The 24,104-nt window shown below is 35.8% G+C and overlaps 2 protein-coding genes across 5 annotated transcripts in view; one reads left to right on the forward strand and one right to left on the reverse strand.

Annotated features, from left to right (window-relative positions):
* Positions 1 to 16,801, reverse strand: part of gcfc2 (GC-rich sequence DNA-binding factor 2) — a 69,158-nt gene extending 52,357 nt beyond the window's left edge. The window contains exons 1-4 of the mRNA XM_028796814.2: positions 16,218 to 16,801; positions 9,303 to 9,410; positions 4,520 to 4,654; positions 366 to 581 (exon numbers count right to left, since the gene is read on the reverse strand). Coding sequence (XP_028652647.1) covers positions 366 to 581; positions 4,520 to 4,654; positions 9,303 to 9,410; positions 16,218 to 16,542 — 784 coding nt within the window. The 5' untranslated portion in view covers positions 16,543 to 16,801. The remainder of the gene's footprint in view (positions 1 to 365; positions 582 to 4,519; positions 4,655 to 9,302; positions 9,411 to 16,217) is intronic.
* Positions 16,802 to 22,976: 6,175 nt separating this feature from the next.
* LOC114648035 (intersectin-2-like) overlaps positions 22,977 to 24,104 on the forward strand; it is a 277,957-nt gene continuing 276,829 nt past the window's right edge. For 3 of the 4 annotated variants that reach the window (XM_051925602.1, XM_028796817.2, XM_051925601.1), the window contains exon 1: positions 22,977 to 23,182. The gene's annotated coding sequence lies outside the window, so the exon portion shown is untranslated. The remainder of the gene's footprint in view (positions 23,183 to 24,104) is intronic. The other variant, XM_028796818.2, reaches the window with a different exon arrangement.

Genomic DNA, 24,104 nt, shown 5'->3' on the forward strand with positions numbered 1-24,104 from the left:
TTTGGTATATAGTGAAAAAAATGAAATTTATCAAATAAATTCTATCTATCTACCTATCAAATTTATTTACATATTGTAACAGCTGACCTGTATTTTTGGAGTTGAAATTGCCGGAGGTATTACATGGATGAATGTTTCAATATTACTGAAATACACCAGAAAATTGAGGGCTGAATTTAATTTTCCTTCTCTATACTTATATATTCTTTAAATTTTAAATTGTGCTTCAGGATACCAATACAGTATATTTTATATTACAGTTTTATTTTATATAACATATATACTGTATGTGTGTGTGTGTATATATAATTTTCCATTTTTACTTGTTTTTATGAGCAATTTAATGTGACTATTATTTATCTTACCTGCTGTTTCTGCTATTCTCTGTCTTAATGTCCTTGGTTTTGGAGCAAAGTGTATTATTTGATTAACATCATCTGAATCTTCATCAGAATCCACTGTCTCATTTCCCTGTCTGTGGTATTCACGATTGGTGTTCAAAGGTATGTAGTCCTTCTGTACTCTAGCAAGCTGTCGACGCTGTTTTGCCGCCTCAATGCATTTAGCATCAGGAATAGCATCTATAATGAATAAAGCACATAGTATATAATTAATATAACTTCTGACTTTTAAACTTTTTAACACTACTAAATAGAAAAGAAAAAACACATTGTACATTAATCAGCATGTAGATGTACACTGTAAATTGTCACTGTTGTGATCTGTACTTGAAAATAAGGACATTAAGCAAAACTGAAACATGGGCTTTAATGCAGAGGAAGCACGCTTAAGAAACAGAAGCTTATGTTCCAAATATAAAGGCATCATCTCCACAAAAGAGGGGAACTGGGAGGTCTGCTTGAGAGATTTAGATTGAAAGGCTTCATTACTGTATTAATTTGCTACATGCATGAGAAACTGCTATGTGCTTTGAAACCATGAATTCCCAGCAGAGAACAACTGGCTGCAAACACTGTACAGCTTACTCAAATGACAAACAAAGGAGCAGGTGTGCATTTTAATGATCAACAGCCTCTGGTCTATAGTTGTAGCAGTCCACATCAATTTTTGGTGACATAACATAGAATACATAAAATGAAATCTAGCCCTTTCCACTTGTCAAGAAAGTTTTCTGTCAATTATATGATGTGTTATTAGCTATAAGACAATTCCAAAGAGTTTCTCTATGTTTCTTACAGCATCACCAGTTAACAAAGCAGACCAGGACATCTCCATCGTAATGGAGGACTTCTTCAATAGCAAAAAAAAAAAAAAAAAAGTTTTTACCAAATTACTCTCAGCATGTTTCCATTCCTAGGAAAGTTAGTAACAGTGGAATAACCATTATGCAGGGTGTTAAAAGGGAGAGCTGCTCAGTGCATTACCTCATTTTGGCAAGTCTGACCATGCCCCTCCATTGTTCTCCATCCTGTTAATAAACAAAGAATTTAACACCAGCAACTACTGTGATAACTGTCAAACAACAGACTCTGCTGAGCAACAGTTTAAGGTTACATTAAAGTGACAACTGAAGTATATAAACTTTCATTTTGCACAGATGGCAAGTCAGGTCATAAATTAAATAATCTGTGGATAAATACTGTATGTTTCTATCGGAAAGATCCAATTATATCTACATTATAAACATTGTAAAAGTAATAAAATTTGAAATAATATAAAAATCGGAATGTTGGGTCTCCAATTGTAGAAAAGTTTTCCTTACAATGAATACAAGAACCAATTTGAAGCCACCCACTCACATTACACATTAGAAGGTCCCAGAAGATTTTATCCTCAATTCCAGAGGAGTCATATAGTTTTCACTACTGGTTTAAATTCAAAATATCAATCTTTTCAACAGAGGGTTTTTATATGACCAATCAGTGAAGATGATGTGAAGAACGTTTAAGAAAGTACAATCTGCAAAGCAGCTGCCACAGATGATGTTTCACCCCACATTTCAAAACCCTCTCAATCCCAAAGTTAGCATATATTTTGCCTGTTTGTGGAACATGTGAATTCTAAGAAAAATGACCACAGTGTCCATCCTAAGGCTCAATGTTTGATACCCATTGACATTTCAGTGACTTCAGTGTGTTAGTTTGTATATCAGATAGAGTATATTCTCCTTGAAAATCTTGAGAGAAGAGATGCATGTTAGAATGGTATTTATTTGCTGTAAACAAATGTCCTCTCTAAACAGGTTCTGAAACCTTATGGGTCTATAAAGTTCCACATGCAATAAAATACTGCAACTACAGACCTCAGGCACTAAACAATTGTGAAAAAAATGTCTTCTGTACCCATTCTGAACACTGTCTAAAGATCAGAAAGCTTTTGTCTCAGCTCCATACTATATTCACTTTTCACACACTTTTCACTCACATTCAGGAAAAAAAATCTCTTGCAGCTTTAGAGTAAAACTTTTTTGTTGCAATGACAAAGTTCTGGCTGCCATTCTAAAACTCAGATTTTTCAAAAAGCATGCAAAATGTTATCACACAGCCTCAAGGCTAGGATGTTGCTGATAACTGCACATTTATCAAAATAATAAAGAATGTTGTTACAAACTACTGGATAGATTATGCAAATACCTTCACATTATGCTTGTCTATCAAAGCAAATACTCAGAACTCAAAAAAGCAAAATAGTTTCCAATTATAAAGTGAAACAGCTTGTAATGGGACACTTTATGATAGTCACTATTATAAGAAAAAAATGTACTTATGCATATTTATTAGTTAAGGATGGCTCAAGTAAGGTTTATATTAGAAATATTAGAAATACAAGGCACTGAATAACCTTTCATCTTACCAAATTTACAAGGTCCAGTAAATGTACATTTCTCAAATGCTAGCTGTCCCTCATCATTTCAGTTTAGAACACTACATGTTAGCACTACCAATGGATTGCACAATAAATGAAAATCAAGCCTGCATCCATTATGACAGTCAAGGATAAGGTGAGTAACCTGGTTAAGGCAGAAACCTGATTCCTTTAAAATCTACATTTTCATGCACAAGTATTCTTCTTTGCAAAACACTCTGACATCATTAGACTGTGCAAAAAACAGTTAAACCTTATCACTGATGATCGTAAATCTGAAAACTAAAATATTACTGTAGCCAATGATAATTTCCTTGTGCTTTATAAATAAATTTAGTCATTCATGTGCTATGAAGTATAAAAAAAAAACAAAAAAAAAAAAAAAAAAAACACCTATCCTCTTTTAACCTGGGTATGATGTTAACCTGCATTCAGCCCTGCATGTAGGCCCTCCAAACTACAGGGAAACACCTGAAGGTTGGTGGCAGAATTGGCACTCCAGCCACCATAAAACATCTCACACTGTTCCATTCCATCTGAACTAGTGTGGTGCTGAGGTGTCACCCGTTACATGGCTGCACTCGGGACTTAATCTGGAATCCCGAGTTAGTTTGTCATGTGGTGGGTGCAGCAATGCGCTGTATCAGCGCGTGCTCCTAACCTACCTCTCTCTCTCTCTCTCTTCTATCATCTTCGAGCTAAAACCCAGATGATTTTCAGTATGAAAACTGGCTGCTGCATAATTCAATCATGCTCTTTCAACAAATCTATAGCAAACAGCTGGATCAAAACTAAACTGATACCTTATTAACTGGTTTCTGTTACTAGATTGCATGCAGCACACTATTTTTTCTGCTTGGCTGTGCAGCTAAGTCCTGCAAAAGACCAGGTATATGTGCTTCTTGCCTTACACACAACACTGCTGTGTTAACAACAATATAGGTATTTCTACTTTGATAAAATAAGCATTGTGTTAGGTTAGTAATTACTTTAAAAAAAAAAGTAATTGAACTGCATAACGCACCCCTGAGAATATGCTGTTGACCTTAGCACTGTACGTTCTGTTCAGCAACATAAATTTACTGATTTCTGAAATACTGCAACAGATTATTTCAAACAGGACAAGAAATAATGTCATTGTCTGTGCATTTGCTTCAGGAAATTGATTTCTGTGGATACTTCTGCCTGTGGTTGCTAAAACAGGGTACCAAGCTAAGCAGGTGAACAGAGTGCAATGGAAATGCACAGAATACAAAATTCTTAACTGTATCCAGGTCAATGGTTTATATGACCACAGAACTAGGATATTTATAGAGAAATCTACCTTTGTAAACCACGTTTATCAGAGACCCTTATTCTGCCTAAAGAAATCAGGTTATTGATCTACATGGCATTTTAGAAACTATGTTGCTATGAATAACTAAGTTACTAAAGTGCCTCTAAATACACTCAGTGAGTGAATTGTAAATAAGATAGTTATATAAAACATATGTTGTGTGATCAATATACAAAAAGAAAAATAACATTAAAATTGCAAGGTAATTGACTAAATATTTTAACAAACTTTGGCAATCAAGCTTTAATTTCAAATATTTTCAAGTCTTGAAAACAAAAGAAACATTTTTTAATGACCTGGATTTGTTAAGGAACAGACAATGAATCATTTATGTTAACAAAAAAACTTTTCACAAACCTGCTCCAGATCTTGATGAACCAGAATTACTAGATGTTTGTGAGCTGCTGTCATCATCACTCCCTGTAGACAACTGATCTTCTTTATCACTGTCCTCATCAGAAGAGCTCATTTTTGGCATATCATCTTCCAATTCTAAATGTAAAAACAATTGATCAAGCAATTAAAGTTAGAGAATGTATGCATGCCATTTTACAAATTTTAGATACTTTAAAAAGTTAGTTATTGCATTTTTGACTATTAGATATGTCTTTTTTTTATAATATATGCAATTATATTAACTAGTAGAACAAATTAAATTCATGCTCTTTAACATGACTTTACAATATCATGTAGTTAAAAACACTGCCCAAAAACTATTTGCTTAATATATGGTTGCTCAACAGCTTTCATAGACAGCACAGTTCAATTCAAGGAAAATAAAAATAGCATTGACTAATGTGCTATTATTAGTTGTAGAGGGTCAATTGTCCAAACTGTTGTTCAGATATATTAAGCACAAAAATTTTACAGGAAGTATTCAATATACAGTTAAAATCTGTTTTGAAGTCTCAAAGTAAAGCTGTTGGCTACTTTATATCATGATGGAGACCATGGGTCTCATTTATAAAGCCTTGTGTGGATTCAAGCGTGAAAATTTTTGCACACCAATAAAACAGGAAAATGCATTTGCCAAAAACCATCAGATTTATAAAACCTGGTGTACACACCTTTCTACATAATTTACCATTTATAAATCACAATCATCATGTAAATGTGCAACTGTGGACACACCTCGATGCTAATTAACCTCATACATATGCAATCACAATGCTGCCAATATTAATTTGTTGGTAGAGTGGCCTTCCTCCTGGCACGTTGAGACTCTGCCACTAGCATTCAAAAGCATCTGGCTGCGGTCCGCATCTGACCGTGCAAGATCATGCGCTGCCTTATAGCACCACTCCTCTGTGTTCTGGGATCAGGGATTGGTGCAAGTTGCCAGTGTCTGAACTGGTACCCGCTATTATCTTCTCCGTGTAATAACGTGATTACTGATGCAATGAATAATATAAAACATACAAAACTGAGAGTGCAGTCAGTTACCTGACCAACAAGCCAGCCACCAGTATCACAGTACTGTCAAGTCAGCCAAAGCTACTTTGTTTCAAAATAAATTAATCACATGTTGCCTCAGGCCACGGAGACATGATATTTGTGAATCTCATCTTACCATCACAGTTGCGTTAATAGAATGTAACTGCTTATGGTTAACAAAAGTAGCTTCGTACTCTCTGGGTGCCTTTATTTCAACATGAATGTAAAGTGCTCAAATTTCCTGCATTTTTATGTCCACAAAAATGTTATGTTTCATTTATGTGCACCCATCCATATTACTAACCGAGAATGGTAAACCGGATGGCATGGACGCAGGTACACGGTGATGGGACCATGAGACGTACTGCGGAGGCGCGTACAGCGCGCATCTCATAAACCGCACGCAAACTTGTATCCATCACGCACGAAGGAGTCACGGCCCAAAAACGAAAGAGCTTAACTGACGTGAATGAGAAATGAAGCAACAACGCGCCCATGGCTAACGACTACCGACAGCCACACAAAAAAGAGGACTCTGCGCTGCAGCCCAGATTCAAACGGAAGAGGCTACGGAGGCCCCACGGGTCCATAAAGTACGGAAGGCGCAGGCGTCAGCGCCATATTGTGAGTGGCACTACTGCGGAGTGAAGGCACAGGCGTCACCGCCATATTGTGAGTGGCACTACTGTGGAGTGGAGTTAGGAATAATGTGCTGCTTGGGTCGACTAATGTATTTCAGGATACCCAATGCCGGGGGTAGGCGAGCGAAGCGAGCAGGGGGCGGAGCCCCCTTGTGAGTATATAAAAACTGAATGTAGTGCCTCACTGATTCAGATTAATGGCTTCCAGCACAGCAGACATAATCGAGTGAAGCTTGGCTGAGGTATTCCTGACCTGTCAGCCAGCATCCTAAGAAGTGGCAACAGGTAGCCAATATAAACTGACAAAAACCAAAAATGTTGTTTGGTGCAAATGCGCAGCATTGGCCCTCTTAAAAGGGAACTAAACCAGAGTCTATACATCATATTCAATACTTTTGAGGTTTAATATGTTTGTCACATTAACACACATTATAATAATGACTTGTTGTTATATTATAATTATGCTAAAATATTGTAACAATGCATGTGAGTGGTCAATTAACAAAATCACACTACTCAGCCACCAATTAAATGCCAAAATATCAACAATAAAGGGTAATTACCAAAAGAAATAAAACTATAAATTCAGAATGACAAAAATTAGCATAAAATCATAATCAAAATTACTCTATGAAAGAGAAAAGTAACTGCATTAAGTTCACTGTCTAACTATTAAGATTAGTTAACACCCAATATAATTAAAATTATACAAATAACTAAGAACTTGGGAAGGAACTGATTTATTGTATAGCAGGAATGCCAAAGGTGATACTAATCTTAAAGATTTTAATTTCAGTCTGTATATCACACAGGAGCAAAGTTGCTTTTCAGGGGCAAACAAACCATAATACCAACATGGTCTCTGTCATACGTTTTATCAGTAAACAAGTATTTCAACACAGCGCAAGCTGTAGTTCTGCTCGGTTCTTGCTATTTGTGGGACAGTTAGTCTCATCGTGCACCATAGAAACTGAACACCACAGTGCAGTACTTGTTGCATGCCCAGGGGCTCAGATCTTCTGCCTGCATATTAACTGCAGTTCCCTTTCAAAACCCATCCTAAGCTTAAAAAAATGTAAAAAAGAGAACACAATAAGATAAAAGTACATTTGAGTAGTAAAATACATTTATTAAACATAAAATATTACGAGGACATAAAAGAAAATTAAACACAAACAAATCAGAAAGATTATTTTCTCATTCCTTTTTAGTGGAAAGGCATGAATAGCTTGTTTGAAATTTGGTTAAAACTCAAAAAATACCATTTCTTTGTAATTTTGCCAAAAATTAACATGAGGCAACACCTGGTCAATTTTAGAAATTTTGGTCAGTATAAAATATTTATTTCTTATTTTCTACTTTTATAAGAAATTTCATTTTAACACAAAACAATAACTATGGTGCTGCTACTTCACCCGATCCCATTTTTTATCATTTCATGCCCTCTAACATATTTATCTCCTTTTAAAAGCGGAGTAAATAAAGTATTTTGTTCTATTATATTGTACTAGTCATTTAGCCCGCCCAATTGAGGTCGCCCTTGTGAGGCTCGCCTTTTTGTGCGCGCCCTTATTGAAGGATACCGGCTTGTACGTCCGCTGGCTTGTACGTCCGTAATATACCTTTAATTTTCTCTGGTGGTAATACAGGCATGCGCGTCAGTAATATGCCTTTAATCTCCTCTGACAGTAATACTGGCTTGTATGTGGCTATAATATGAAACACTGTATTGTGTACCTTTAATTTCCTCTCGCAGTAATACTAGTTTGTATTTCCGTAAAACGGCTCTAACTTTCTCTGACAGTAATATCGCGCATCGCACCGTGCCCCGCGCATGCGCACTTCACCAGAAGACACCCACACATGGACACCTGGACGCACATAGGGATTTTATATATATATATATATATATATATATATATATATATATATATATAGATTGTATTTCTGTGGTGGTACTGACAAATTGGACATGTAGCTCTTTGAAGAGGATTACTTGTATTATGTTTTGTACATTGTATTTACCCCATTTTTTGACACCTATTGCACGTCTAGCCTACGTGGAAGGTGGTCTCTCTCTCTCTGAATTTCCCTTCCAAAGATTTGTTCCATTTTTTTTTTTCTACAAGGATAGAGAGACATGGCCAGGGGGTTATCAAAAATAGGCCCTGTTAAAGCCCATTGAGTCATTCCTTGTGTGATTTTGGGCTATACAAGAAATAAATTGTTGTTGTAATATTACAGAGATCCTAACATTCTTACAGTTCCATGGTAATGTTTTTTAGAGATGCTTTGTTGATTTTTTTACACTAAGACTAATCGGAATATGAAAACTTACATTATCAAAAAGGCTATTTTAGGTGTTTTTCAGTAAAAAAAAAAAAAAAAAAGTGAAGTTTCCAAATTTAAATATGTTCCCAAGTTAGTACATTTGTAGATTAGCTGATTTACAGCATACAATTCATTAACAGTCCCATACTATTGTGTGAAAAATGGAAACGAACCTAACACTAATCATCTGAGAAGATAACACATTAAGATCTGAAAATACTACAAGTGTTATCTGGCAGTTTCACACAATTCAATCAGTCTTTGCCATGTAACTATTCTTTCCTCTTAAACTGTAGTTAAACATTTTTTAAATCTTAGCCCAGGTCTGTCTGTTTGGAGTTTGCAAATTCTTTCAGTACTGGCATGACTTTTTTTTCCTGCATACCCTGGTTTCCTGCCCACATCCCAAAGATGTGAGTGTGAGTTAGGATAATTAGCACCTTATATGCGAGCACAGTTTTGTGTATAACTGTATCCTATGACGAACTGGTGCCCCACCCATGTTTGGCCACTGCCTTAAGGTTGTTTTCAACCTTCAGCTGAATAAGCAGGTTGGAAAATTGATGCACAGATGATGTTTATAGGAAGGTACAAAATACATGTTTATTATTTTCTTCTCACACTTGAGCATTCAGACATAATTTAACACAATCGCAAACCAAAGAGATTAACATTCTGAGCATTTATACTGTTTTGCTATATTACAAAACACATTTGCTTTTAGTAAACTGTACCTTTTTCTGGAATATTATTCATGTCTTCAGACAGATGAATCTCCTTCTTTGGTGCTTTAAATAAAACAGCATTGGCAGTTGGCTTCTTAACTTTAAATTCACTTCCATCTATAACAACAAAGACATTTATTTTAATTACGGTCACTCCACACTTCATGGCAACATACATCGGAAACCTGCAATGGTGCCATATAAGGTTAGAAATGCAGAGCCAGCCATTTCAGAATTTTGGTCCCTTTCCATCAGTCCACTTTTTTGCGCATTCTTTCAGGAATCAGACAGAACTACAACCTCCAAACTGTGATACTTTGGCACAGTACACTGTTATTTCAACACACGTTCCAAGACTAAGGAAGCATGTCTTTGACAGAGGGAAAAGGCCAAGGAAATCCCAAAAGTTATACTAGTTCACCCTAGCCTCAATTTCAACATGAACGGCAAGTACGGTGCAATAGCAAGTATAAATACCATAATTATGTGCCAGTTCTCAAAACATTTGCATCCAAGAAAATATTTTTCCAAAAAACAAGGAAGCACTTAAGCATAATAAAAACTACTTTTCAATGCAATTTTTATTAAAACACTTGCTCAGAACTTTAAGACTGACCCAATAAATCCTGATTAAGTGTTAATGAGTAAAATAAGAGTAGCCCTTTTAAAATTCATTTCATTCTAATAAACTTCAGAAAAGCATAATACTCAAGTGTTTCATTATATGGAAAACAAAGCATTTAATCTATTTTTAAAAATGTACATCTTGTAATACGTTTTCACCATTTCCTTTATGACTTAACTACATTCTGAGGATTTTCTCATAATCTGTGTATACCTTATTGATTTATCTATCTAAAATCTCCATCCTCCTCTCTACTCCCTCCAACCCTAAATTAAATTTGGCAACATGAAGAATTTTATGTTATATTATGTAGATATACAACTAAACAGAACAAAATACAAATAGTTAATGCAAAGGTCATTCAAGTAACTGGAGGTGCAGTGATTATATTGTGCAGGAAATTCCTGGAATATGTATATTAGCAAAGTAAAGAATACATAAGGAGTTAGCTGGAAATTCTGTGTGTTTTGGACTAATAGCAAAATATCAGACTGTAGCTTTGATGGTAAAGACTATGAATTCCCATTTATCCAACCCTAAGAAAGTAGCAAAGATTCAAACAGTTCAAAATGTCTCCTAAAACAACCACAGAAAAAACTCTCTTACACCACATATTGCTATGTGGCAAACTGTCAGACTAGTTTTCAGTTTCCATAGTTTCAGCAAGTCCCAAATAAATAAAATAGACACAAAGGTCATAAAACACGAGTTAAGAAATAAGAATGAAAACACCATGGAGAACACTTATGGGCAAAGCAAGGAGACCCAGAAGACAGTAGGTCTAAGTAGTATGTGGCATTGATAGCTCTCAAGAGCAGACATTTTTTGAATATCCAAGATGAAAATAATACTGCTAAACATATCCTAATCTTGGCAAAACACTAAGAGAGCACAACTTCTAATTAGAATAAAGGTACTACAAATTTTTTGTCTTCCATCTTGAACAATAAAGGTACCCAAGATTTCACAACAACATATAAATTAAAAACAAGACAGCAAGTTTCAAATACCTGGACAGATTTTTATGAAATTTGAGAACATCTGTTGAATGCTCATCTTAAAATGGTGAACATGAATTCACAACAATTTACAATATCAAGAATAAATAGGGGCAGCTCAGTTATAGCTGGGATTATTTAATATTGAGAGAATCTGCAATAAAAATAGCAGTCATAAGTCAGAAAAATAAAAATCCTCCAAAAAAAAAAAAAAAAAACAGAAAATGAAAAAGGTCAAAGGAAAGACCAAAATATCTAAAAAAAAAAAAAAAAACATACAATGAGCAACAGGCTTGATACAATTATGGAACCCAGTATTAAGCTTTATATCACCGTAGCTTATGATAATTTACCATAACCTTTATAATCACCTGAATACTGGGTGGGCGGCACGGTGGCGCAGTGGTAGCGCTGCTGCCTTGCAGTTAGGAGACCCGGGTTCGCTTCCCGGGTCCTCTCTGCGTGGAGTTTGCATGTTCTCCCCGTGTCTGCGTGGGTTTCCTCCGGGCGCTCCGGTTTCCTCCCACAGTCCAAAGACATGCAGGTTAGGTAGATTGGCGATTCTAAATTGGCCCTAGTGTGTGCTTGGTGTGTGGGTGTGTTTGTGTGTGTCCTGCGGTGGGACTGGCCCAGGACTGGTTCCTGCCTTGTACCCTGTGTTGGCTGGGATTGGCTCCGGCAGACCCCCGTGACCCTGTGTTCGGATTCAGCGGGTTGGAAAATGGATGGATGGATGGATGGATGAATACTGGGTGGCCAGCAGAATAAAAGGTATGACAAAAGTTAAGTACACCACATTAAATGTTTTTCCTTTTTCAAAATGTGTACATATCAGGATTGATCTTCATTGAAACAGAACCTATAGATAAAGGGAATTAAAAACAACCATCATGCCACATTTATATCTTGTAGTCCGCAGTATAATCTATTATTAAAAAAAAAATTCTGGACAGAAACAGTAGGGAGTCGAGACGTGATCTTCACATTAAGATCACGGAAGACAGTTAAAAGACCCGCGAGGACCTTAAACATGAGACATTGTGCCAAGAGATTGACCCAGGACCGTCTCACAATGACGTAGAACATGAGATTCTTGCAAGACATGCCCTACTTTCAATCAATATCAAATAAGACAACAGGGCAGAAAAACATTCAATCTTGTGAAGGATTTGAGCACACACAGATCCAGGGTCTCAGCGCATATAAAGCATATAAGGACAATATGTTATAAATGAAACGTCAATGACTAAGCAAAGAAGAAAGCAGCGTGAAGAAAAGATACTCAAAAGCGTTGGAGAGAAAAAAGAGCAAAAAAGAAAAAATAATCTAGGTGCAAATTCAGAAAATAAGGAAAGTAATTATCAGCCCGTAACAAGTGGAATTGAAACAAAGCACGTCCAATCAGGCTCAGAATTAAAAGACAGAGTAAAAGACAAAGTAGAACTTCATAAACATGTTCACAAATGTTTGTGCTATACACATGCAGAGCAGATTATGATTAGGAAGGATGCGCAATACAAATGTGGAGAAAGTTAAAGAATATGAAAGTAGGAAAATTCGAAAGCATAAAAAAAGAAAGTAAAGATCGCAGTAGTGCAAGCAAATGAAAATTACTACCCGAAAAAGGGAAAATAATCACCATGGACCAGGAGTCATTGAAAAAAAAGCAGGACAAAGCGAGGTCAGAAATAAAAGACAGAGTAGAAAACAAAGTAAAACGTCATAAAAAGGTTAAAAAACAAAGGGGGCCAAACACATGCAGAGCAGGTTAGAGATAATGAAAACTGGAATTCAAAAGACTCAAAAAAAAAACATAGGCGCGAAACACATGCAGAGCAAGATACAGAATATGAAAGCAGAAAAAAACGACAGTGTCAAAAAAAGAAAGTAAACATCACATTAGCGCAAAAAAAGATAAATTATTACTCGGAGAAATAACTAAAAGGCAAATACAGATCAAAAATATGGACACAGGTGATATGTCAGAAGTATGTAAATATTGTAAGGCTTTGAAGTTTAAGTCAGAGAATTTCAAAAACATGGTTTACCTCCAAGCATTTATTGGTTACTTTGCAAAAAAAATTATTAACTGCTGATGATGTCGATCGCTTTGTCTGCGCTGAAATTCGAAACAGAGAAACCTATCCTGAATTATGGTACAAAATCATTAAACACATTTCTCACTGACCTCATTTAATAGATTCAGCACATTGGGACTCGCAAGATTCCAAATATTGTTTTTACATAAGTTCTGAAATAAAAGTGAAACTAATGAAATAGCAACAATTCAAAGAAAAAAAAATCTTAAAAGTGTGTATCTGGAAAACCAAACATGGGGGTTAGCGAGCAGGGGGAGAAACTACCTAGTTTACATAAAAAAGATGCAAATTTATGCAAAATGCAAAGATGCAAATTTATGCAAAATGCAAAAATAAGTACAACCCTAGTTTCACAAATACCTCAAATTAGAATCTGGTACAAATGATCTGAACATCATTAGAAAGAGTTTATTTAAACTTCAGATCTTTTCTGTTGAAGTACGTGCTATCACCATGCTTAGACTGAATGAGCTTTCTAAAGCCTTCAGAAAGGTTACAAATGCTTATGAGTCTGGGAAAGGATTTAAAAGACCATCAAACAATTGGAAATCAACTGTTCCAGTCTCTGGAAGACCATCTAAAAATGGAGAAAAGCTGAAATAACTGCTACCTTGTCCAGGCCAGGCCACCCTAGCAAATTCAGCTCAAGAGTACAATGCAAGATCCTAAAAGAAGTGGGAGGTGTGCCAGGTGTGCCTTTTCTATCCAGAAAGAATATTTTGGAAAGCTTAAACTTTTCTCATGGACACCAAAGTAAGCACCAGGACTTCTGGAACAATGTGCTCTGACAAACAAGGCAAAGAATGAGTAATTTGGCCAAAATACAGAAGGCCAGTTTAGCAAAACCTAAAAAAAACATTTGACCACAAGAACCCGACAACATCTGTAAACCATGGTGGTAAAAATGTCATGGTTCAGGGCTGCTTTGCTGCATCAGGGCCTGGGCAGCTCAACATCACAGAATCCACTAAGAATTCTTTATTAATGTCAATGTCAACTTTATTTATATAACACATTTAAAACAACATCGGAATGCTGTGGCCAAAGTGCTTTACAATAATAGAATTAAAGAAAAACATACAATTAACATGAATAACATAAATAGAAATAAAATAAATGAACATAAATAAATAGAAGTAATGTTACATAATCACAATGAGGAAACCATCGGTATTACTGAAGGTCACGGAATGCAAGTGAATAGAAATGAGTCTTTAATCTTGTTTTAAACAGTTCAATTGTAGACGACTCCTTTATGTGATGAGGTACTATTACACCGGAGGATGCTTGAGGGTAATGTGAGACCAACTATCAGAAAGTGAATCTTGCAACATGACAATGAGCCAAGACATACCAGTAAATCCATGAAGGAAAGGCTGAGAAGAAAGAAATGGATGGTTCTGGAATGGACAAGTCAAAGTCTGAATCCCATTGAGATGCTGTGAAGAGATCTGAAACGAGCTATGCACAAAGGGAGCTCTTCAAAGATCACACAGCTAAAATTCTGCATGGAGGAGCAGGAAAAACTTTTTCCCAGTTAATGTTAGAGACTGACAGGCAGTTGTATTAACACCTGCATGGAGCTGTTTCTGCCAAAAGGGTTAATACCAGCTATTAGGAACAAGAATGTACTTACTTTTGCCAAAGATGGAAATGAAATATGTTCATTTTTTTGTTTGGTATACTGCTGCAATGTCACATTTGTATAGTTTTTTCCATCCATCCATTTTCCAACCCGCTGAATCCGAACACAGGGTCACGGGGGTCTGCTGGAGCCAATCCCAGCCAACACAGGGCACAAGGCAGGGAACCAATCCTGGGCAGGGTGCCAACCCACCGCAGGTATAGTTTTTTTTTACTTCCAATTACATCACCCTTTATCTAAGGATACTGTTTAAATGAAGATCAGATATTGATATGTTCACATATTTTAAAAACAAAAATGTCATTACTTACTTTTTCACATGACTGTATATAAAGTTGTATTATTTTACAATGTTAAAGTGTATATAATAAATTGAAATACCAAGAGCAACTTTTGACATATTTTACAGGCTAAAAACTATACAAACCCTGCCTTAAATAAAACAGGTAAGGAAAATATATAAATAAACAGATGTACAAGTAACAGCACACAATTATTCTCACAGTTCAAAGCAATGCACAACTGTGTTTAACAAAGAACAGTTTGAAAATCAAAAAGTAGTTTATTACAGAAGATACAACTGTATTTGATCTACCTCTACAATTTATATTCAACAGTTTACTAAATCTTTCTTGACAAGTATTCATTGCAACGCTCCAATGTGTACTTGTGGGGGTGCTCTGTATTAATGGTAAGATTGAAGAACTGTACTTGACTATGATGAAAATGTTTTGATAATGAAATTGGCAGACGTAGTCTAGCATTAACCATCCAAGCAATTATGGAGAAAAAAAAAATTACATCTCTCCACTGATACATTAACATCTTTAAGACGTTTTGACTTGATGTTGAAATTCTGGCCTAGGTTGGTCACTGTCTGTGGCGGAGTGCATGTTCTTCCTGTGTACGAGTGGCTTTTCCTTGGGTACTGCTCATTTAATCTCACATTCTAAAGATGTGACTTTTAGGTTAAACTGGTTAATTTGTGGATGTGTAAGTGTGCTCTGTGAAGGACTGGTTTGCATCTCCATGATCGGTTCTTGCCTGGCATCCGATTCTAGCAGGAGATGCTTCAGTCTCCTGTGACCCTATTATATAAAGTAATGGACTGATCATCAAAACACATATATATAACACTTATATATAAGCGATTTCCATTTCTTGCTTGGCAATTGTCAAAACGAGTTGATAAAAAGTTTTTAAAAAGCAACCATCAGGATGAAAGCTTTTTAAAAATTATTTAAAGCAGCTATCTGCAGTTCCGTCTCAACAAAAGGTAAAAGCAAAGATATTCGGCATTTAATAACCTCCTGGTCTAAAATTAACGTATGCTACACTGAATCGCGGGGAACAACGTTAAAATTATTTTTTGTCTACAGATGACTACTAAGGACAATCAGTACGCGTCGTCCAGTTAAACAATAACACATCAGAACACAAGAAAGTCGTTTAGGCACACCGATCAAATTTTCTGTATATTAAAATTTATGTTCTTGGAAGGTCACTTATAGTACTTTTAAAATCAACACTACAAAACACCTCACTGTCTGTACTCACCTTCCGTTTCATGCTGGAAGCTCAGCGCACAGTTATATTCCGTCCGGTCGGACTTTAGTTTTCTCTTAATATTTTTGGGATTTTTCGTTTCAGACAATGTCTCACGGTCCACTATATTCAGTGCCGGATCAACTTCGGACAGTACCCGATCAAGTCTTTCAGTTACGGGCTCTGGAGATCTTGCGGCCTGCTCGCTTGATTCAGGAGATGCCGGCACTTTGCTGAGTGACTCTCCTGTCTGTTCTCCCCCTTGCCCGATTACTTCGTCTTCATCACTTGAGTTGGCCTTTCTAGTCCTAAAATTTCGTTTAGGTTTTTTAAACATTTTAATAATTGATAATGTGAATGTAGTTCCATTCAAGTCATCACGGAAACTCTAGGGATCATTGACAATTTGTATGGGAAGGGGGTAGCTGAGCGACTTCAACATACTAAAATTAAAAAATAAATCTCTTGAATAGTGTCATATTATGCTTGACTTTATTTATCTATTAATAAAATTGATAATTATTAAGTTACTGTGAGCGCCGTATACGTGCATGAACGAATTCTTACTGCGTAGTCCCCACTTTTAAGATTGGTCTTGACCCTCCACCCCAGTGCATTATGGTATTTGATGTTCTATTTGAAAGCAAAGCAAGGAAAATAAGTGAGATGGCGTGTATAAAGGTTTATTAGTTTACAGTCATTATTGTCACATGTGCAGAGTACAGTGATTGCTTCCTGACCTCTAAACTTCTTTAATTCTTACTTTAAATAACTACTTTACCTCAGATTTTTGATTTCCTTACCTGAAAATTTTCAGAAAACAATTGTCATATCCTAGCAGCAGTAAATACCAAATGTGGTGTATATGCCTATATTTGATATGCATGCAATATCAAAATAGTTAATTATCCATCTAATTCACAAACATTTTTCTTTTATTATAATAGGGTCTCAGGGACGCAGAGCTTATCCAAGTACATGATCCGAGCACCAGGGAGGAGCCAAACCTGAATGGGGTGCCTCTTTCTCCACGTGGCAATATTATGTATTGATTTTTGTCATATTCATTTATTTGTATTTTTATGTATTTCACATTATTTCTTCCCATTTTTCACATTTACATTAATTTTGTATACATTGCACCCAGCCCTCACCCTTCATTGTACAGGTAGTGAGACCACAAGGTGGGTCCACATAGCCATTTAGGACTGAAACCGGGTTATGTGGGTTGCCCAACAACCACGCATTCCTAGGGAAAGTCCTGAGTTGCCTTGAAAGCTTGCATATTGTAAACTTTTTAGTTAGCCAATAAAAGGTGTCATTTTGCTTGACGTCTCACTACATCCATAATGGCTAACATGGTATAGCACCCTAGTACCACTACATGCTGCGACATGATGAAGCAAAACATACTTTTAGTAATTATTTGAAAATGAAGATAAAGGAATACGTTGAATTTTTCATAACACTGAAGTAATGTGGTTATCAAAGAAATAGTCTTAGCTGGGTTCTGCTTTAAGTGAAAGTCAGTCAGTCAGTCATTTTCCAACCCGTTATATACTAACACAGGGTCACGGGGGTCTGCTGGAAACAATCTATAGCTTAATCTGCCTCTCTAAAAAACAAAAGTGTTGTGCAGCAGGAACAACCAGGACTGTCAGACTGTCATGTTCAAGGAAACCTTTGACATCAAACTAACCACTGCCAACTAAGGATATACGGTAAAATGTTGTGCACCTGTTAGTTCTTCCCTGCCCACTGCCTGTTTATATATTCTCTTCTGAATCGGCAAATGAGAGCAGGCCTTTTCAAGAGTGGAGAACATAACTGCATTTATTGTGGATTCTGTAACAGTTAAGTTCAATCAAACATTTTTGTGGTTATTAATAAGTCTGTTAGGAGGGGCCAAGATCACAGAATATAATAGAAAAAAATAGGTAAAAATCAGAAAGATAAAACACAATTAAAGCAGACAGATAAGGGCATGGAACCAGGGAGGTTAAACATTCTGTAACAGTCAATAAGAAGACTGAAGGGCTAGACGTCGATCTAAATCAAACTGGAAGTTAAACTCTTAACTAAACACTCAGATGTAATATAAGTATTTTAATTTAAATATTTAATTTATTATTTCTGAAGATATTTTCTAAGTAAAGAATAAATGTTTCCAAATTCTAACAACTAACCACTGAACTATCGCTCCTAAACCTATTCCATTAATAATATCTTCAGCCAGTGCCAGCCTACATGCATGAACAAATCCTCCTTAATCATAAATACCTCCTGCCCCGTCACCAACAGGAGGTTAACCAAAAGTGCTAAAGAGGAGGTGGTCATCTTTTTAAGCAAAGTTAAGGTTGCAGCCACAAGATGCAGTAAGGCCAGAAGCCGGCAGGTACATTATATAATGCCAGAATTTAGGACCTACTGTACTATTTAATTTAATTTTTAAGTTCTTTATTTAAGCATGTAATCTTCTTTTGTATTGTTGCACTTCTAAACATATTAATGGTGTAGGCCTCTTTGAAGAAAGATATTCTAAACTTCCCACTGTTTATATTTTATTATCTTACCCTTCATGGTGTTGGTTTTGCTTAACACATTTCACAAAAGTTTAGTAACATTTATTTTTAATTTTTATATTAATTAAAGACTGAGTTTTTATGAAATTTTGAAGATCCCATATACTCCAAAGAACAGCACTAAAAAATTCTAGCCACGAGTCAGGAGCTGAACTGGTAGCAAAAGTTGCAAAATAACTGAAGAACTTAGATATATTACCAAAAGCATAAAATTAATTCCTTTGTTTTTTAGTGAACAAATGGAAAAGCCTCCTGATTTTATGACTAGTATGGTCAGACCTCTGTAGGTCAGGTGATTGTTATGGTTTGTACGTTTAGGCTTTGTACTGCTCATCCACTCCTTCCTACTCCTTTACCTTGCCATGAATTTTTCCATGGTACACATTGTTTTATTTAAATCAATTATTCATTTTCAAAAACAAATAGCTTCTCATAAGCCATACCCCGTGTCTCATTCAAACAAGGGATTATTTAGTTTTAAACATGAGTATCCCAGTGTAACTTTGTGTATTGGTGACCACACAGCTTTAACTGAAATATCTTTTGTATGAAATGTCCATGCTATCATTTTCACTGGTTTAGTAACCTACCCAATGAGGCCAGAGCCAGTAGACTATCAATAAATGCTCTGGATCTTGATAACCTCTTCTAAGGTGTACATCACAATTAGTTGTTATGGAAGGAAATGACAGTACAACTGTTTGAAGGTTGTGTGTTTTTGTGACATTTAAGATAGGTTAGGTTAATTTTTTGATTCTAAATTTTTCCTGTGTGTTTAAACATGTTCTTGAGTATGGCCTGTGAAGGACTGGCACTCTGTCCAGAGATGATTATTATCTTGCATGCAGTGGTACAATGATACAATCTAGACTATGAATTGCCATCTTGTCTTGGAAATCTTCAGATTAACCAAAAACTGCAACCAATATACTATTATTAACATTGTTAGGTTTACTGAGAGCATGTTGAAGTCATATCTCCAATTTTTTCCTATTTCCTATTTTAAACTTAGTCATGTATTTCTGGTCACAGTCATTTTTTCTCTAGATTCTTTCAAATGATCTCTAATTTATTACAGAAAGGATGACATCTATTTGTACTGACTATGCCGAGTAGCAGTAGTTTTTTAGTTTGAAATGGAATTGGGAGACAAGTTGAGATCTGTATAACAAGAAGGGGAGATATGGGGAAGACAGTGAAACAATGCCCCAGCATAAAACAAATAGCAAGTGAATCTACAACTAAAATTATTCTCAAAGGCAGAGCCAAAATATAGGATGTAAGTTGTAGTCAAAAAACAGAACTGAAGTTGTAACCAGAGCTCAAGTAATACCAATTAGAAATAATACTAGTCTTTTTTTAGTTTTATCTACAACTTGGACAACCAAGAAGAGCACAGCCCTGACTTGTATACCATCATGGTAATGACATTGCATATCAGACACTCCTGATCGCTTTGCCCAGCAATGTCATAACAATCATCTTCAACAAAATTCTCAAACTTTTTTCATAATGTGTTGAAATGAAATGCAAACTTAACCACTGGATTCTTTAGTCTTCTAAACCTTCCTAAAATGATGGTTTAAATACTTTTTAAGAGACCAAGAAATACCTTCAAATAATTAAAAACAAAAGCCAGATCATGACAAAATCTATTACATTTGACATTTTTATTTAATATTTCTTGATTTTCCTTTAATCCAAAAATATTTTATGGTTCTTTGATGTTCATTTTTTGTTTGAAGGCTTTGATTAAAAGCTGTTTATCTTTTAATGTTTATTTTGACTCCTTTTTGTTCTCATAATGAGTGTCACCATTTTGAGGGTTTTACATCACTTGTAACCAAAGTAATGCATTCCTTGACGATGACCTGAGACTGTGTGACAGAGCACATTGTGCATTCCCAACCTCTCACACTCAGTTCCATTTAAGTGCTTAGATAACCTCAGTCTAGTGCTAAGATAATAGCTAAGATTCTAGGTTATGTTACAAACAACTTGAGATAAGTAAAAAACAAAAAGTAAATCATAAAATAATTTTATCGGCACAATATTGCCATTTTCATCTCCTTTTTAAACACAATTATTTATTCAAATGCCAGTTCCAAACTGATACAAAGTTAATCCTCTGTAAATCAAACATTCATGGGGGAGAATACAATTTTGTAAAACCTCAAATAAAAATCTACTAGTTTAGTGATACCATAAACCACTTTGTGACCTTAATCTTAAATAAATGTTTGTTACCTGACCTCCCACACAAACCCCAATGTCAGCTTTTACTCTGATACGTTGCTGTTCCAGAGACACTCACAGGTCTTCCAGTGCCTACTACTGCCATACCCACCTTCCAGTATTGGAAGGATAAAGAACACTGCATTTCCCAATGTAGGTTCATTCCATTTGCAAACGTCTTCCTGGACACATACCTTTTATTTGTCAGGTAAGATTCCATACACTTTACATTGGGCTAGACTATTAATAGTTCACCTAGTGTCCAGTTTCTTTGTAAAACCATCTTATTGGATTATACTGAATAATAACCACAGTCAAAATGAGGTGTGGACTATACTGAATAATAACCACAGTCAAAATGAGGTGTGGACTATACTGATTAATAACCACAGTCAAGATGAGGTGTGAAGTGCCAGATTGGTCATGATGAGATGTATCTATGGAAAAGGTCCAAATTGAGCAAAACATGGCAAATGGAAATTGAGTGGATTATCATTCTACATGAATCAAAGGAACCAGGTATTTTATGAGAGACAGATACATACTGGTTAGATACAATAAAAGTCATCTTTGTATATAACATTGGCTCTGGAATCAGATTTTATCTTTAAGAGTGATTTCTTCTATTCTGAACCCAAGCCATTAGAAAGGCACCTATTGAGGTATTTTTCCAGTGGACAAGAAAGTCACTTCCATGGGCAGAGTATTTGTGTTCAAATTACCAAGGGATCATGAAAAGTCCTATGCCTCCGTGCTGGATAGGAGAGTCTGACCAATAGTTTAATATCAAGTTTAGGGAGGGCAGTGCATATTCTGTCTTGGTAATTGATCAGTGGACCAACTCTTTTTCCTCTTAAACATACTAGAGTTCTTCAAATGCCCTGTGATTTGTGTAGTATCAAACCTGATTTGTGTTCAAATCAAAGTATCTGCAGTGTTAAAAATGTGTCTGATAACAAGATAAATCTATTCAAGGTGGACATGGAAGTTCATCGACAGTGTGTCTTGTCATCTTTCATGTTTATGATGTTCATGGACAGAATCCAGAGAAGTGTCAGGTTCAGGTTGTTTCTGAAAATTAACTTGTCCAGCTATTTTAATTTTCTTACATGATTAAAACTGGATTTGAGTTTATTTTTCATTCTATGTCCGCGATCTTCTTTTATAGACAGAATCTGAATAACATTGTGACTAGATTTTGTTAAAGAGAAGACTAATCAAGCAAGAGAAATCTAAATAAATCAAATCAGTTTAGGTATATTGGAAAATTCACTTAGGTCTGTACTGTAGTCAGAGTCTGTGTTTGACTGTCTATATTTGAAATTTAGTGACAGTATTATTGATCTGGCTCTCCTTGGTTTTGATGATTTTGATTTTACTGTGTCCCAAGGATTCCTGATATCTGCCACTCAAAAATTTAAAAAATAATAAAAGGTATCTTTAGATTGAGATTTTAAATTGAGGCTTGCAGGAATTAATTTATTAGAATTGGTTTTATTTTTACACACATATAATCATATATATTGTAATAGGTAGAGGCAGCAAAAAAGACACGAGCAAAAGGTCTATCTATCTATCTATCTATCTATCTATCTATCTATCTATCTATCTATCTATCTATCTATCTATCTATCTATCTGTGGGTCTAGAGAAAAGTGGGTCTAGAGAAAAGAATCTGTGGGTCTATATATATAATATAATATATAACGTTATTTTTGTTTATCTATCTGATGAAATATTTGTTGTTTTACCATAAATTCTATCTTTTTTGCGTATTGACCCCTTGTGTTGAAGTTTTCTTCACTTTGAGAAGTTTATGTCTCGCCAATTAGGATTTGAACTTCAGGAGGATAGACAGGCAGTAGAAAGAGAGAGGGCGGGAGTGAGTTCGAAGGGGCGGTGCTCAGGCCGCCCTCGCCCAAGCTGATTGGTGTATCAGCAGGGAACCCTTTCGCCTGTCAGCCATGTTTTCGGGACAGACACTGCGCCAGCACTTAGGGCAACAGGTTTAGCGGCTCTTTGAATAAGCTGCGACGCAGTCGACCCCATTGTTTTTCGAAACAAAATGAAGGATATGCATACAGGACAATGACAAGGACTCGATAAAGCTGGAGTTAAGAAAAGTGAAATTTGGAAGCTATATTTGTCAGCAACATAAAGGTAGGTAAATCACGCCTTCCTTTACCCCATTGCTACTGTTTGCTGTTCAGCACTTGAACCTACTCGACAAAGTTTGACGCGGAGCAACTCGGTAACCGACGTAAGGTCAGCTTGGCTGCCAGGGTGGATCTGACATTGCGGTTGTGTGTTTCATGCGTTGTTGCTCCCAACTGTGTTTGTAAGCACGCATTTTGTTATTGGTATTTGTGACCCAGCTTGCACAATTGTTAGTACAGCACCAGCCTGTTGCAGGAGTCTGTGCCCGGAAGAGATGCGCACATAAAGTTGCAATTTTGAAAATAAACAATAAAAAAATTGGTATGTGGAAGTTGAGGCATTTTATCGTTATCAGTGTTTATAGGTAAACGTATTCTTGATTATATAGCGCCTTTCATAATGAAATTCTTGACATGCACACTAAAGACCAGGTTTTTGTATAGTCCACCTTTTAAATTTCCATTTTACATTCACATCGTTAAAATAGGCGACTACAGATTGACGGTTTAAATCTGTGTGAGAGCGTTAAATGCTTTTTCGTGGATGTCTGGTTCAACAATTCTTTGATTTCTGCATGACGTCTCATGCTGTCAATATAGGGTTGGCTTACAACCATAATATAGATTAAACAAATTGAGTAAAAGAATATGCTGCAGTAATCATTATTAAATGGCTGCTTTTTAAATTAAGAATCAATCCAGTACTATGTAAATTAAGATCGCATAATAATTACAACGAAATGTATGTTTCTTGTATTTTAATTTAAGTAAATGGCCTATATTTGGAGTATTCTGATGAATATGACAGCAATACCTGATGTTGCCTTTTTAAATGAAATGAATGCTGACTTGATTGCTTAATATGATATGTCTTCATCTGTAGTCTGCCCATCCCTCATTTGTTTGCATAATTATGTAGCTACAGC

This window comes from Erpetoichthys calabaricus, chromosome 3 (assembly GCF_900747795.2).
Source record: "Erpetoichthys calabaricus chromosome 3, fErpCal1.3, whole genome shotgun sequence".
NCBI classification, from domain to species: Eukaryota; Metazoa; Chordata; class Cladistia; order Polypteriformes; family Polypteridae; genus Erpetoichthys; species Erpetoichthys calabaricus.